This window comes from Nothobranchius furzeri, chromosome 5 (genome assembly GCF_043380555.1).
Source record: "Nothobranchius furzeri strain GRZ-AD chromosome 5, NfurGRZ-RIMD1, whole genome shotgun sequence".
Taxonomy (NCBI): domain Eukaryota; kingdom Metazoa; phylum Chordata; class Actinopteri; order Cyprinodontiformes; family Nothobranchiidae; genus Nothobranchius; species Nothobranchius furzeri.
This window is the reverse complement of record NC_091745.1, coordinates 58968227-58984270: the sequence shown is the minus strand read 5'-3', so window position 1 is coordinate 58984270 and position 16044 is coordinate 58968227. Positions and strand designations below refer to the sequence as shown.

The following is a 16044-nucleotide window of genomic DNA, read 5'->3' as shown; positions in this document are numbered from 1 at the left end:
ACCATCTAATGATAAAAAGTCCTTAACAGAGTTCTGCATACTCGGAACGGACCTCAATCTCCTCAACAGGTGGAGTCGACTTTGGCCCTTCTTATGCAAAGCGTTTGTATTTATAGACAAGTCCAGTCCATTGTTAAGGTGAACAGTAAGGTACTTGGAAGAGTCCACTATCTCCATGTCTTTACTCTGGATGTTGACCATTGTTGTAGGGGGTGACTTCCTCCTGAAGTTTATGACCATCTCCTTCGTCTTGCTGGAATTGAACTGAAGAGCGTTGGTCTACCACCATCCAACAAAATCACTGATCCCCCCCCCCCCCCCCCCAATTTTCCTGATCATTCCCATCTGATACGATGGCCATATCATCAGAGAACCTTTGTAGGCAGGGGTGGACTGGCCAATCTGGCATTCTGGCCCTGTCCCGGTGGGCCGCTCAGCCAAGTGGGCGACTTGCCCAGCTTGGGCCTCCCCAAACCAAGCCCCCGTCTCACATGCAGTTATAGAGACAAGTCCGTGAGCAGCACACACAACACCCCATCCCTCCCCCACATTTGGCGTCATAGACGAGTTGCGAGCAGCAGCCTCCCCTGCCGAGGGCCGACGGTTCATAAAAACGCCAGGGCCAAATTTTGGTCCCAGTCCACCCGTTTGTAGGTGACACTGGTTTGAATTATGATGGAAGTCGGAAGTGTATAGGCTCAACAAGAAGGGTGAGCAAACTGTGCCCTGTGGTGTATGACATGATAGTTAAAATATAACTATAAATGAACGAAATAAATTATAATATAAAAGCCTATCAGGTTGGCTAGAAAAGCCAATAGTAATCCCACATGATCTCTTTTCAATAGTACACCGGTTGTTGCAACCGTAGGCTGCACAAAACCGGGCATAGTTGTTCACTCTATGAGAGTGAGGAGACCCATCCAATTTGGCGGCGACGGGTTTGCACCGACGTCACCTAATCACGTGGGTCCACCATGCTGGATGGCAAAAGCATGTAAACAGTAAGTGACACGAGTACTAAACAAAGGGGAAAGTAGAGCCTGAAATTGTTTTTGCGATCAAAACAAAAACAAAACTCCTCCAGCATTCCTTCAACTAGTTCATGCCCAGTTCAGTTATCAGAAGAAGTAGCACATCTAGCCGGGGCTCACTAACGTTAGCTTACGTTCTCTCTGCAGCTGTTCACCGATGTAAACATGTTGCTGACTTTGCCTAAATTTACCCCGCTGGATTTATAACATTATGTTATAAACAGCAATTCACTTTACACCAAAGCTGATTGTTAAAAAGTCCAGATCCCTTGTTGATGGTGGTGTTACCGGGTTCAGCTGCTGCTCTCACACCGGAATGAGAAGATCTCTGAATGGCGACGCTCATATAAATAAATAAATAACGTAATTTTAACACATGTAATCATACATCGGAGCTTTAATATTGTTAATAATTAGGGCTGCACGATATTAGGAAAACCTGTGATATTTGATAACAATGATTAATATTGCGATGACGATATTACTTGCAATAAATAAAAACTTAACTCAGGAACAAAAATAATCAAAAACAAAAAAATTTAAAAATCATAAAAATGAGAAAAGCAAAAGATGTGAGGAAAGGGAAAAATAAAATGAACAAGAAAAGGCAATCCGTGGATCCCGGGAAAAGCAGAATCAGCAAAAAGAGCAAACGAAGCTAACTCAGGTGTTTGCTAACCATCTAAATGAAGTGCCGTCCACCTTGGGGGAGGGGGTCTAACCTATGAGAACCCACCCGATTGGCCAAATGGGTGAAGAGCTCTATTTGATTTGTTAAAAAAACACCAATCTTCTGTTTGATGGACTGAATGCATTATGTGTAGCAAACATTTGAGCTGACCATTCATTGCGATATTTATCTGTTCTTTGCGATATGCATATTGTGCATGCTGATATCACGATAACGATATATTTGCGATACATTGTGCAACCCTATTAATAATTATCTCGCTTTACACTACAGTGGATGGCACGCATCATCTGTGGTGAAATACCTATCCATCAGGATTATCAATAACTAGTACAAGCACATCACATTTATCCCTGTCCCTGTCTTCCTCGTGAAATAAATGAACGTTAATTTTACCCGGTAAAAACATGTTTGCTGCAAATCTGAGGGGTGCTAGTCCACTTGATGCGGCAGTTCATCTCCGTCCTCAGTCTCCATCAAAGTTATTAAAAAACAAAACAAGTTGAGTTTACATCCTTGTCTGTTAGTGCAGCCAACAATGCAGCAAGCTAAAACCATTTTACTATCAAATCAACTAAATAAAAGCGATAAAAGGCTACAAACTGGCTTGTTTTGACTAGCTTCACTGGAGTTTCAACGGGTGTAAATGGTCTTTTTGCCATCCACCACCGCCATTTTGACTGTGTCACAGGTTCCGTCAAGCCCAGACAATTCCACAAAAGGAAAGAGAGGAGGAGCTGAGGGTGGGGCTGTAAGGCTGGGATCAACTGACGACACCCGGTCGAACTAGCTACAAGCTAACCTGAAGCTAACCCTGGCTAACCCAAAGCTAACGCGGAGGTGGGAGCTAAGCTAATGGAGGTAGCAACCTAGCTACAACCGGAGTTAACTGTGCACAACACCAGAGCTTCTGAGTCAGAGATACACCGGGCTGACCGCTGGGTAAAACCGGATGGAACACAGAGGTCTCCGAGAGCTCCACAAGCTGGCAGCCGCACAGCAGACAAGCGCCGCTGCAATCTGAGATGCGCAAAGCTGCTTCTGGGGAGAACCGGGTAGAAAGGTTTCCATCCCAGAGCTCCACAAGCCGGCAGCCCACGCATCAAACAGAAGCCACGATCAGACAGAGATGCGCCGAGTTGCAGGGAGACCCAGCCAAAAGCCCGGCGCATTAAACAGAAGCCGCGATCAGACAGAGATGCGCCGAGCTGCAGGGAGAAACAGCCGGCATTCTTTACAGCAAACAGAAGCCGCGATCAGACAGCGATGCGCCGAGCTGCAGGGAGACCCAGCCAGCAGCCCGGCGCATCAAACAGAAGCCGCGATCAGACTGAGATGCGCCGAGCTGCAGGGAGAAACAACCGGCATTCCGCGCAGCAAACAGAAGCAGCGAAGCCAGGGGAGAAACGGGTGGAAAACATCAGTCTCCCAAGAGCTCCACAAGCCAATAGTCGGAACCCAGCTCCACCAACATTTTATATTTCAACCCATTTTCTAAAATGCAGCATTATGTTAAATGCACTGGGTTTTACCCTATTAAATTTAAATTTCATGGTTAAACAGTACATGTTAAAATCTAAGCTCAGCTAGGTAGTGACCTAAAATACATAAATATAATTTTACTTACCGAAACAAATGAAGTGGAGACTCCTTGGACGCTCTATTAGTGCAATTAATGCCACAGCAAGTCATTTTGTCCAACAATTGCACAAAAAATATCCCAAAAAGAATACACAAACACAAAGACTCAGGCTGTGTCTCAATTCAGGGTCTGCATCCTACCTCGGCCGGATTCGTCGGCCGGTTACGTCACAGCGCCGCGACTCGGCCTGTCCCAATTCGAAGACTCCTTCAAATGCGGTCGACGAATGCGGCCTTCTTTTCGCCTGAATGAAGGATGGGTCGGGTGTATCCTTCAATAGGTAGCATTTCCCAAGATGCCTTGCGGGCCGGCCGGCAGAAAAACTTAAAAACAATGGCGGAAAGTGAAGCGGGAGCTGTCGGAGAGGATTGCGCATATAAATGTAAGTATAAACTTGAAAACTGTCAGTTTAAGGACTTTTTGTGATACATGAACGTTATTTTAGTTAGAAATGTTACAGTAAAAGTGCTTGTATTGCGGTCTCGGCTCGTATGTTCGGCCGCGCTCGGTGTCGTACTTCTCCCACTACGTTTCCCCCTGTACAGTCTATGGTTTCCCCCTGATTTTAATAGAAGTTTGTATTTTAGGACCAAAAGAGAAAACCAGGGAATTTATTAAGCTTAGGGCGGAGATGGACCACATGATCACCGGAGCAAAGTATTCGGCGGCTGTGGCATGGAGGTACAATAACATCTCATATTTTAAAAACTCGTTTGAGTATATTTTTTCTGCGAAAACATGAAAAGAATAACCCGTTGTCCTCTTTTCTCTTCCTGTTTCTTTTCTTACATGTTTGTTAAGACTATTCTGGAGAAAATGGGCATCCAGGGGAAGGTGCCAGCGATGAGCTTCTGGAGCTGATCTGGGAGGACATGAGGCTGCAGAGCAGCAGAGAGCACAGGAGAGAAGGAAGAACTTTGACAGCTTTTTACTTTGCTAGAAAAAAATGGTTAATGAAGATTAAACATGTACATGTAAAAGAAATATCTAAATAAAATCAGTTCTGCATTAAACTCTTGAATTTTATTTTTGTTTACAAATGAGAATTGTTTACTAGAGGGTATCCGCTGGGTCTTGAAAAGTTTTAAAAGGTGATAAATCGGTTTTGGTCAAATTAAGACCCTTAGAAAGTATTAAAAACTATTATCACATCTTTGCTCAGGCTCAGCTAGTCTAAAGTATTTTCTCTGAATTAGCTCTCCAACAGTCAAGGAAATGATTAACCCCCAGAGACCCACGGTTGTAGTATCACAACATCAGATTTAAGTCTACAAAAATAAACCTTCCCCATTTTTTTTCTTTTTAAAACCACATTTACATTGCTAATAGGTCCTATTCAGTTCTGCAACACTATTGGCTGTTAAAATGTGTAAATAGGCCCGTTTATCTGGCCTCCTAGAACAACATGTGAAAGGTTAAAAATATTTTGCAGTTGTTTTCTAAATTTGGGTTTCTGGGGGTTAAAAAGCTAAATAAAACGTCGAGCTCCATCGTTTAAGGTTCCTTCTGCCCAGCGGTTCCACGGTTGCTAGGCGACGGAACGTTCGCCGAGGGAGTTCATGAAGGCTAGGCCTGTCCAAATTCACAGCCGTTAACATCCGGTCTACCCGGCCGACGGAGGACGCAGCCCACGTCGGCCGGGTGGGCTGGGTCCTTCGAAGGATGCAGACCCTGAATTGAGACACAGCCTCAAAATGCCGGAGCAGTTTCCAAGCCAGACTCTACTCTACTGAGGCCTTTCCACGGACCTAGCTCTGTGGTCACGTGGGTCTGAGGCGGCGGTCACGTGTATCGGATGCTCATTAATTATACAGAATTTTAGGCTTTTAATACACTTAAACAGAAGAGTGAGAAAAAAATTCACCCCCCTCAAAGTTGTCATGAGTGTAAACTAGATAATTTAAACAAAAAACATGTTTTGGAACCAGGCTGTAAAACATGTTTATTTCTGCTGTGAAATTGGTATTTTTAACATGGGAGTCAATGAGGATTTGCTCGCTTCTGACAGCCCCCAGCGGATGAGGGTGGAACTGCAAATTTTGGTACTTCCGAGTTTGACTCAATTTTAGCAATAATACCTAGCCTTACTCAATTTTAGAGCTCCATTGTGGGAGCCATTCATGATCATCCTCAAACAACTCTGCATGGCATACCTGTTAAAGATCAAGTCAAGTATTTAGGGATTACAATCTCAAAAAACTTAGAAACAAATGTAAAATGTAATTTTGAGAGCTTAATTAAAAAGAGTAAAAGTATTTTAAACATATGGCTACAAAGAGATCTCTCAATTTTTGGTAGATTACTTCTATCCAAGATGGATGGATTGTCAAGAATTATCTATCCGGCTTATTCTCTAAGAATTCCTCAAAATATTATTAAAGAAATTAACCAAAACAATTTTAACTTCATATGGAAAAACAGACATCATTATATAAGAAGGAATGACTTCATCAAATCAATAGAGGAAGGGAGTCTCAATGCAATCGATTTCGATATAATGAATGGTGCACTTAAGTTAAAATGGCTACAAAATTTTATAAATAATATAAATATGTTGTGGTTTAATCTTCCTGCTAAAATTTTCTCCAGTGTAGGCAGAATCCAATTGCTTCTTCAATGTGACTTTGAATTATCCAAACTCCCTATTAAGCTATCCAAATTTCACGAGCAAGTTCTACAATATTGGAAATTAATGTATAAACATAACTTCACACCGCACAACACGCCAATATGGAACAACCGTTATATCCTGATTAAAAGGAAATCTTATTTTTTTAATGATTGGCATCTCCATGGAGTATGGTCCATTTTGCATTTGATGGACCAGAATGGAGAATTTCTTAATTTTACGGTTTTCATTCAAAAATTTAACCTAACTTGTTCTTCTAAGCAATATGCCGAGGTAATCAAGGCAATCCCACCAGCTATATATGCTAATTTGAAAGGCACTTTGTTATACTCTCACCTTATTCCAAAAATGCCTCCTTTACCAATTAAGAACTGTTCTTTTGTGGACAGGAACTGCAACAATAAAATCCTTAGATGTTGGCTCACTGACGCCCTCTTTCCGTTACCTCTTAGAAGACGGTAATTAGTACGTCAATTTAGTAATTCTGATGTTAAAAACATTAGATGCAACTATCTCAAATTCCCAATCCCTCCTAATGCCAAGGAAGTTTATTTTAAAACTATAAACAGTATTTATCCTTGCAAAGATTTCTTGCTGTCTAAATTTAATATTGGAGAGAACGATTGTGCCTTTTGCACTTCTAATATAGAAACTGAGATACATTTATTTTTCACATGCATCTTTACCAAAATTTTCTGGGATAGTTTTCACTCGTGGTTAACGCATAATAATTTCATTATACGCTCCTTATCTTCGACAGGCGGATTGGTTCGGCATCTGCAGTGATGCGGACGCTGAGCCGATCTGTCGTGGGGAAGAGGGAGCTGAGCCAGAAAGCCAGGCTCTCGATTTACCGGTCGATCTACGTCCCAATCCTCACCTATGGTCATGAGCTTTGGGTAATGACCGAAAGAACGAGATCGCGGATACAAGCGGCCGAAATGAGTTTCCTCCGTAGGGTGGCCGGGCTCAGCCTTAGAGATAGGGTGAGGAGCTCGGACATTCGGGAGGGACTCGGAGTAGAACCGCTGCTCCTCCGGATCGAAAGGAGCCAGTTGAGGTGGTTTGGGCATCTGGTCAGGATGCCTCCTGGACGCCTCCCCGGGGAGGTGTTTCGGGCATGTCCTGCCGGCAGAAGGCCCCCGGGTCGACCCAGGACACGTTGGAGAGGTTACATCTCCAATCTGGTCCGGGAACGCCTTGGGGTCCTGCCGGAGGAGCTGGTGGACAAGGCCGGGGAGAGGACGGCCTGGAGCTCCCTAATTGGGATGCTGCCCCCGCGACCCGGACCCGGATAAGCGGAGGAAGACGACGACGGCTCCTTATCTTTTTCTGACATCAAGTATGTTATTAGTTTGGAAAATAAAATGCAGCAATTCACTGTCAATAATTTGATTATTTTCGCCAAATTCTTTATACACAAATGTAAATTTGGCAATATCAAACCGATCTTTATTGTTTTTTTGAAAGAACTTGCATCCTTCATGGATTCTCTTAAATTATGTAGTTCCAAGAAAGCCATTTGGCTCTATAACAATTTGGTGAATGTTTCCTTTACCCCTAATAATGTTGTTTGATGTAATATATGTATATATTTATTTGGTTATGACTTCTGCAGGTTGATATTGAGCTAGGTTAATATTATTGTTTCTGTTTGTACACCTGCTTTTTTTTGTCATGCTCAGAATTCATCTGTAAATATTGATTCTTATGTAAGCCTGTAAGCTTCATTGGTTAAATAAAACTTGTTAAAAAAAAAAAAACAAAGAGCTCCATTGTGGGGGCTTGGTTTTAGCATAAAGCGATTCCAGTAACGGTAGGGGCCGGTAGTGAGACAACAACGTGACGTCTGCAGCACTCATCCAATCAGCACCGTGGGCGCCGTTGTAGTCCCAGCCCACATAGCATATCGCTCTCATGAGTGACAGGCGGGTTGCGGTTCTGTTTGCTCGGTTCTTCGGGAACAGGTAAAGTTATTGCGTTTTCTTCCCGCCGTAGACGGCTTGCTTGGGGGCATGAAAGCGGAACTTGCTGTGCCTCATCGTGTCGCTGTTTGGTCTGTTGAATCTTGTCGGAGCTAGCTGTGGTGTTAGCTGCAGCGGCTAACCCCGCGCATATTTTCCGCTGCTTAAACTTAACGTTTACATTGCCCGGTAAACCGATGGCTTGACTGAATGACTTCCGCTAACTAACCAATTGGCGCAGCCTTGACGCGGAAGTGAGGTAGTATTTTGAGTTTATTGGTCAGTTTTTCGGCGCGGCTAACTAATCGGCTAAGTTGTTTGAAAGCTATAGTTTCCGCGCGCTTGTCCGCGTGCACATGAAATAAATAAAAAAGATTAAAGTAGTCAGCTGCATGTTACCGTTTCCGCTAATATCAACATCAACTCATGAGGTTAAGTAAGTGTGTGTGTGCGCGCGCGTGTGTATAAGAGGCACCGGACTCCATCCGTCCTTCTTGTTTTTAGAATACAAAGCGTGGTTTTGGTGATCCATTGGTTAACTGTGATCCGTTATCAGACTAGTGACTTATCAGAAGCTTGAACACACTTCGGCACCGGAGCTACCGGACAGAACACTCACTCTGGATCCACAGACCGGATCATGTCTTCATGACTGTTTGTAATCAAATTCATGCTCCTGGGCAACATGAGCTGAAACCTTTACTGAATTAAACCAATTACCATACCAAATTTATTTATAAAAGCACAATAAACAGCGTGAGAGCTGACCACAGCGATGTACACCACAAAACCACACAAAGACCAATAAAACTAAATTAAACAAATACATGTAAAACACATGAACTACACACCACAAAAGTTTGACTTCAGTCTGCTAGTGAAGTAAAGGTCTGACTGCATGTGGTCTAAAGAACAGGAGAAGCTTTTCATGTTGTCTTTTCTTAGTGGGGCGGGCAGGTTTAGTTTATGTGGTGACGTATTTGGGCTCAGACCTTTACTAAAACCAGGGTTTCTTAGACTTTTAACTCAGCTTTGTGGAACAGACCTGTGGATGCGACAGGTGTGTCAGAGTAACTCTGCAAGTGGAGGAGCAGTTGAAAGCTGAGCTTTGCTCTTATTTAGTTAGCTGTAAGCATAGCATCATAAACCTGGTGTGTTCTTTCAGGATCAATTAAACGGGGACTCAAAGCAGCTGTGCAGACATGAGCGACGCGGCGGAGGAAGCGATGGACAGCTCCGTGGGATCTGAGGAGGACGTTGAGGATCAGCAGGAGACAGTGCTGGAGGATGAGACGAGTCCAAACAAAAATAGCTCCAAGAAGTCTGGTGAGGAGAGTTGTCTGATTGCACTGTCACTCGTGTTGGGTTGTTCCTTTCTGGGTTCTGTAAAGGTTTATTTGTCTGGAACAGCTTCAGCATGCTGACATGTTCTTTCCGTTACAGCTGTGGGTGAAATCATCGAAGGGAAGCGAGTGAAGAAGACTGTGGAGAGACTGGATCTCCAGGCGCCAAAAACCAAAGAGAAGTTGAAGATCGGAGATGGTGTGCAACAAAAGAGGTTTAGATGTGTATGAATACAAACCAACAGCTGGTTAACATCTGGTGTTTGCAGGCAGTGGAGATAAACTAGGAGACATCCCTCGAACCAATCATCAGATCACCAGGATGAAGCTGGTGGATCTGAAACAGCTGCACATGCTCCTGTTTGACAGACCGGGAAAGGTACAAACAGCTGAACCGAACCCAGAAAACTGACCTGAGCACAGCTCCAAAATCACCTGTTCATCTCCAACCAGAAAAGTCCCCATTCTGATTGATCAAGTACCCAATGACCACTTTTCAGTAGTTATTTACAGGCAGGTGTCAGCTGCAGGTGGGAGTTATTCATGTGTTCATGTTCAGTAATCCCACAGAAAAATATGTGAAGTAACAAAGGGGAAAAGCACCAGCTTCAGTCTTGAGTTCTTCATAGAAACACCCCAGAGTCAAACGTGAAACTGCTTTTTGTCTCTCAGATGGCCACACTCAAGAAGAACCTGCGGCTGTTCAACGGCTTCCCTTTTGACGTCGACAGCGAGCAATACAACAAGAAACGAGAAAAGCTTCTCAAGTAAGTTCCTGTTAGCTGCCTGACCCGACTGAAGGATAGGACCTACTGGTGATGGCCAGGTGAAGCTGCATGAAGCTTCCATCCCAGTGGTCCAGAAAGAGGCTGGAGATCACGCGTGTGTTTGGTGTGAAGCTGAGCAGATACATGAATGTTTGTAAAGCCAGATGTTTGTTTGGAGTTTTAATTATAAAAAAAGAGCAAGCAGTCTGGCACACACACACACACACACACACACGGAATAAGCAGCACTTTGCTGCTCTTTTTACATTCAGTCTCGCTCAGACCGATGATGCGGGTCCTGGGTTGGGACCATGGCCTGGCCTGCGAGGCTTTAGACACCACCACACATCAGCACAGGCCTGGACACAGGACTCGTCCCTAGCTCCCAGATGTGCAGATATAATTTATGGTTTGTGTTTGAGGGTTCAGTCAAGATCCTTCCATAAACATCCCGCGTATCGTTTCAGAAACTCCAGCTTCACCAACACCAAGCTGAAGGTTGTCTGCACTGTTCTGGATCTGGAAAAGAAAGGAACCCACTCTGATCTGATTGACCGGATTCTGACCTTCCTCATTTCCCCAAAGAACAGCGGGAAGGTGAGTCAACATGTTCTCACAGAGGAATGACTCAAACCATTTTCACGTTTGGTTCCTCACACATTGACCATAGTGGTTTGATGTTTGTAGAAGAGTGAGTTCTGGTGGAGGTCTCCCCTCACACAGCTGTTCTGTTTTTTTTTTCTGCAGCCTGTTCCTGTGAAGAAGAAGAGGAAATCAAAGAAGAAGTTAACTGGCGATGACTCAAAGGTTAAAACCAAGAAGAGTAAATCTAAAGCCAGGAGCTCCTCATCTAGTCCCAAAAAGTCCAAGGCAGGAAGTAAATCTAAAGCCATTGTCATGGACTCCAGTAGCGATGACGATGATGAAGAGGAAGATGAGAAAGCAGGAGCTTCAGCAGAGGCAGAGGGATCAGACGGTGAGGAAAAGCCATCCGAGAGGGAGGAGGAGCGCTCTGATGGGTCAGATGAGTCTTCTGAAGAAGAGGAGGAGAGTAAAGAGGTGAGGAGTTGAGCTGAAGGAGAAAGCTGTTTCTCAGGTTTATCTCTAAACTGTTTTCTATATAAACTTATGGTTTTGTGCCCAAGGGCACTTCAGCAGCTACAGGGAAGCAAGGTTTGAACCCCCAACCCTTTAAATTCTGGTGATGTTTTATTATTGTTTCTACAGCAAAGCTGAATCAGCTCAGCTTAGAAATGTCCCATCTGGGACACCGTACTCCTATCTGTCCACAGACCGCTATTTCAGTGTTAGTTCAGCAGCTAGAAACACTGCGACCCGGTTTTGGTTCTGCTCACCCAACATCTGAACCTGTTTCAGTCCTCCGAGCCCAAGTCAGACAGAGGGCAGAAGAAGAAGAAGGCTCCAGCAAAGCGGCAGCAGACACCAGCAAAGAAGACCGGTCCTCGTAAAAAGAGAGCCAAGATGGGAACTTCAGAGGAGTCCGACAGCAGTGAAGCTGAGAAGGTAGGAGACACTTGAAGGTCCCTGTTGTCTAAGGTAAGGCTGGACGATAGAGAAAAAAACCATAGCGATATATTTTATGTGCAGCCCTAGCCATTTTATGTCATCGCTTTATAATAAAACTAGTTTGTTGTGTTACCAGACCTGGGTTTTATTGATCCTAATCTAGCAAACGACTGCAGTTTGTTGTCATAATATAACCTTACTGGTGAACTATTGTAACCAACTTCCTCCACCTGTCCTTGGTTTGAGACAGAAGGATAGCTGATAATGAAGAAAGCAAACGTTTTATTGACACATTCGTTTTTTATCGCACCAGACATCTATGGATGGATATATATCCTTATTGACTTATGGGCCATTCCCATCTGTACCGGGTCGGCCCGGGCCGGGTAGCCCCAGTCGGCCCCAGCCTGGCCCGGTTGATTCCACACATCTTTGTCTTAAGCCCATGTGGGCTGATTCTACCCACCAATCAGAGGCTTGCTCTAATGGAAGGTGTGAATGGGCTGATTCTACCCACCAATCAGAGGCTTGCTCTAATGGAAGGTGTGAATGGGCTGATTCTACCCACCAATCAGAGGCTTGCTCTAATGGAAGGTGTGAATGGGCTGATTCTACCCACCAATCAGAGGCTTGCTCTAATGGAAGGTGTGAATTTGCTGTCAGCAGTGGGTGTGTTGGCCCTGGTCGGCCTGAAGCAGTACCCCTCGGGAAGAGGGCCGAGAATGAGCCTTGGTTGGCCCGGGAAAATTCCAGGCCACCCAGATATGTAAACAACCTACGCTACCCGGCCCGGGCCGACCCGGTACAGATGGGAATGGGGCTTTATTGTCCAGTCCTTGTTTGAAGTCCAGCTGCTGATCTGCTGCTTTTACAGCCAAAGAAGAAGAAACTTGCTGCCAAAACCAAGAAGGCTGACAGCAGCAGCAACAGCAAGGCTAATGCAGGTGAGCTCACCTGACCGCTGTAGCTGCCACGCCCACTTGCTCCAGACATGCTCAGTGGGTCACAGATGCAACACACACACACACACACACACACACACACACACACACACACACACACACACACACACACACACACACACACACACACACACACCTCTTTCCTTTTGAATCAGTTTCCAATGTTTTTCTGACCGGGTTTTGTTGTTCTTGTGGTCTCTGCAGCAGAGGACAGCTCAGATGAGAACGAGCCGCTCATCCGAATGATAAAGAGATCTCCGAGTGACGAGCAGCTGAACGACACAGTCCGGAGTCTCTTGAAAAATGCCAACCTGGAGGAGATGACCATGAAGCAGATCTGTCAGAGGGTGAGAAGTCCACACCTGTCTCCTCACACATCCGAGTCTGAGATGTTGCCTGAACTTTCTCCCGTGTTCCAGGTGTTCGACACATATCCAGAACACGACCTGAGCACCAGGAAGGACTTCATCAAACAGACAGTCAAATCTGTGAGTGTCAAGCCAACCAGAGCCTTTATTATGTTTCCTCTGGATGTTTTTAACCTAAAACCAAACTTGGAAATAATTCTGAAGGTTCATAAGTGCAGAATTTTTCAGATTTATTTTTACAAGCCAGTCAGTCACCTTTTTCTGGGTTGTGTGGGTGGAGGTGGCAGTGCTTTATAAGCCTGGCGGGCCACCAGGCTTTGCTTGGTCACCCACCAGGCTAAGCGTCATCGTTTCCCAGGTGTGAGTGAATGAATCATGCTGACTCTGAAACCAGCTCAGTGGCCTAGTGGTGCGAGTGTCTGCCCTGAGAATGGAAGATTGTGGGTTCAACTCCATAGTCAGGTCATATGGGCCCCACAGCCTCCCCCCTGCTTGACACCAAATTACACTCATCGGTGTGAAATCTAACTAAACTTTAACCCTGGGTGGTGGGTGGGGTCTGGACTCCTAATCAGCTGATCTTCAACCACGTGACAGATGTAAACGTTCAGAAATTCACTGAATAAAGTCAGAGTCTGGCTATTTACCGTCATCTTGTCTCTGGGGTTTGGGCTGTTTCCTGTTGTAACACACCTGGTCGAAATGAGGAAGTGAACAACATGGTGTGTCAGCTATGAAGAAAAAACCAGGCTAAGGTGCGGGAGTTGGTGACCAGTGTTGGGAAAGTTACTTTAAAAAAGTAACTAGTTATAGTTACTAATTACTTTGTCAAAAAAGTAACTCAGTTACTAGCTGACTTACGAGATTATAAAAGTAACTAATTACCAAGAAAAATAACTACTTAGTTACTTTTGTCATTAAAGAATGCAAGAAAAATGGGTTAATTGAACTTACTTCATTTACTATAAATTACTACAATAGTGAAATATAAATGACTAATGACTGGAAAATAATAATGTATGTCAAAATGTTTTTTATAAACCTGAATAATTTAAATAAGCACTTAACAGGAGGAACTACTAACAAGAACATTACACTAATCTAGACTATTAAAAGGTCACTGTGTGATATTTAACAAGACCCCAATCAGCTAAAATTTAAAAATGCAAATAGAAACACCTGTAAAGCTTCCCGAGCCTTTAAATGGTCTCTCAGTCTAAATTACAGAAATGAATGTAATTTTGCACAGTATTTTAATTTTTCCAGCTTCACATAATTGTGTGTTATTAGTAGCATTTCTGTTGCTGGTAATCTAGTAATGGTTAAACAAATAAATAAAATCCTTTAAAAAGACACTAGAAGAGGCACAAACCTGATGAAGGACTTACATTTACTAACTTGGGTCAGACCCAACCACAGAAGAGCTGAAGCTGGGTGGTAAACACACACAGGTAGTTCTAATAACACCTGAGCTCCATGACGTTTGAGACAGATGCATCAGTGTTGCAGCGGGGCTAAAGAGATGATCAGGAACAGGTTACAGCTGGATGATCTAGGAAGGTAGAAGATCAGGACGTCTGAGCGGTGAACAGGTGAGCGGACCTTTGGGACGTCCCGCTGTCACGCTAAGAAGGGCACGGCTGCAGATCCACACCTGCAGCTGTAGACTATTCATCACGTCTTCCTCGTTCTTCACGGCCGTGATGTGCTTGGACGAAAACATCTGCCTCTCTAGCTCCTGATCAGCTGATGACTGTTTCAGCACTCCGCGCTGTTTAGCGTACGCATTTCCTTATCAGTAACAGAAACGACGTTTTGATAAGACGGTAATTAATTAGTTTGCTCGTTACTGAAAGAAATACTTTTTGTAGTAATGCGGTTATTTTAAACGGCGTTATTCCCATCACTGCTCTGTTGGGTCTACAGCAGGCAGCGACTGAGACGGTGAGAACACTGAGGGTCACCGCCCACCCGGCCAATCATCATCGTGTTTGTAAGTGCGTTACCGACACCTCTCTCCCTGGCTGCAGCTGAAGTGTGGCGGTCAGAAAGCCTCACACTGATGCTCAACATTCAACAAGCACATAGTAACGCACAACCTTCCGTCCCCAGTAACGGTAACGGCGTTGCAACAGTGGGAAAAGTAATTACGTAGATTATTCCGTTACCTAAAAAAGAACGCCGTTATTTTAAACGGCGTTATTCCCATCACTGTTGGTGACCCCTGCCTTAGCAGCTGATGTGGACTTTAACCCATCTGGTTCTCATCTTCACACATTCTAGGGGTGTTGGTGTGCTCGATGGCAAACTAGTTGACCTAAACTTTGATGTTTCTCCACAGCTCATCACATGAAGATCCTGCTGAGGACCTCCAAGATGTTCCGAGTATTCCTGTTTTTCCTGTGTGACGTCATTGTTTTCATACAAAGCTGTTTTATACCTGAATGTTTTTAGGGTGTGTTTGTTCTTTCTGAAGGAGGGGAACTAATTATTTCATTTTAAAACTACAACAAAAGTTAAAGGTGAGCAGCAGGAAAAGGTTTAATCATTTTATCTTTTTAAACTGGTTGTCAGAACATTTATTTGCTTTCATCACATAGTTACTGGAAAAACAAACGATTGTTTCTGAATAGACATTTTCATTTTGATCATTTGCATGTTTTGTTTTTACATTCTGATTAAAAAGAACTTTTTCTAACAAACCTGTTTTAGTGAAGTTTAATCTTCAGAATATTTGCTGCTGGACCACCAGCTAACAGTCTGGAGCCTGTTTCATAATGAAACATTAATATATAAACTACAGGAGATACCACGTCAAGTATCAGCCCGATACTACTCATCGCTAGTACAGTTGTGATGTTTGCCAATAGCCACAGCAAAATCAGCTGATTAAAGCTCCACATAAATGACCGCTTCAGAACAACAAAAGAATAAAGACCACACAGGTTGGGTTCGAGTACGTAGAGCTGTTCTAATCAGCACACTGGAACAGTAAGTCGTTTATTGGATATGTGAGACATGTTCCCTTACCTAAAGTGCGTTTATCATTTATTTCCTTAGATTTTTCCACATCAGAAGTTTGCGAGGTTTGATTTAGTTTTACCTCTAGTCCAGATC

The 16044-nt window shown here is 43.9% G+C and overlaps 1 protein-coding gene and 1 long non-coding RNA gene across 5 annotated transcripts; both read left to right on the top strand.

The window, feature by feature from the left end:
- Positions 1 to 3679: 3679 nt before the first annotated feature.
- LOC139070127 (uncharacterized) lies at positions 3680 to 4380 on the top strand. The gene is made up of 3 exons (XR_011520769.1): positions 3680 to 3749; positions 3955 to 4048; positions 4169 to 4380. It is a non-coding gene; the product is annotated as an uncharacterized lncRNA (long non-coding RNA).
- Positions 4381 to 7851: 3471 nt separating this feature from the next.
- Positions 7852 to 15629, top strand: dek (DEK proto-oncogene). 4 transcript variants are annotated; one of them, XM_015949556.3, is made up of 12 exons: positions 7852 to 7963; positions 9126 to 9286; positions 9404 to 9502; positions 9573 to 9682; positions 9976 to 10070; positions 10538 to 10667; positions 10818 to 11129; positions 11448 to 11594; positions 12472 to 12541; positions 12764 to 12906; positions 12979 to 13047; positions 15269 to 15629. In XM_015949556.3, the coding sequence occupies exons 2-12, from the start codon at positions 9163 to 9165 to the stop codon at positions 15278 to 15280; spliced, it is 1311 nt and encodes a 436-aa protein (XP_015805042.3). In that variant the 5' UTR covers positions 7852 to 7963; positions 9126 to 9162; the 3' UTR covers positions 15281 to 15629. The 4 variants fall into 4 exon arrangements, with proteins under 4 accessions (XP_015805042.3, XP_015805043.3, XP_015805046.3 ...); XM_015949557.3 differs by lacking the exon at positions 7852 to 7963 and adding an exon at positions 8106 to 8219; XM_015949560.3 differs by lacking the exon at positions 7852 to 7963 and adding an exon at positions 8275 to 8391.
- Positions 15630 to 16044: the final 415 nt, after the last annotated feature.

What these genes read in the sequence shown, in the direction of transcription:
- dek (XM_015949556.3), top strand. Translation starts at nt 9,163, where the DNA reads ATGAGCGACGCGGCGGAGGAAGCGATGGACAGCTCCGTGGGATCTGAG. An exon ending in TGTTTGACAGACCGGGAAAG is followed by an intron (nt 9,683 to 9,975) that starts GTACAAACAGCT and finishes TTTGTCTCTCAG; the next exon opens with ATGGCCACACTCAAGAAGAA. An exon ending in AAGAGGAGGAGAGTAAAGAG is followed by an intron (nt 11,130 to 11,447) that starts GTGAGGAGTTGA and finishes AACCTGTTTCAG; the next exon opens with TCCTCCGAGCCCAAGTCAGA.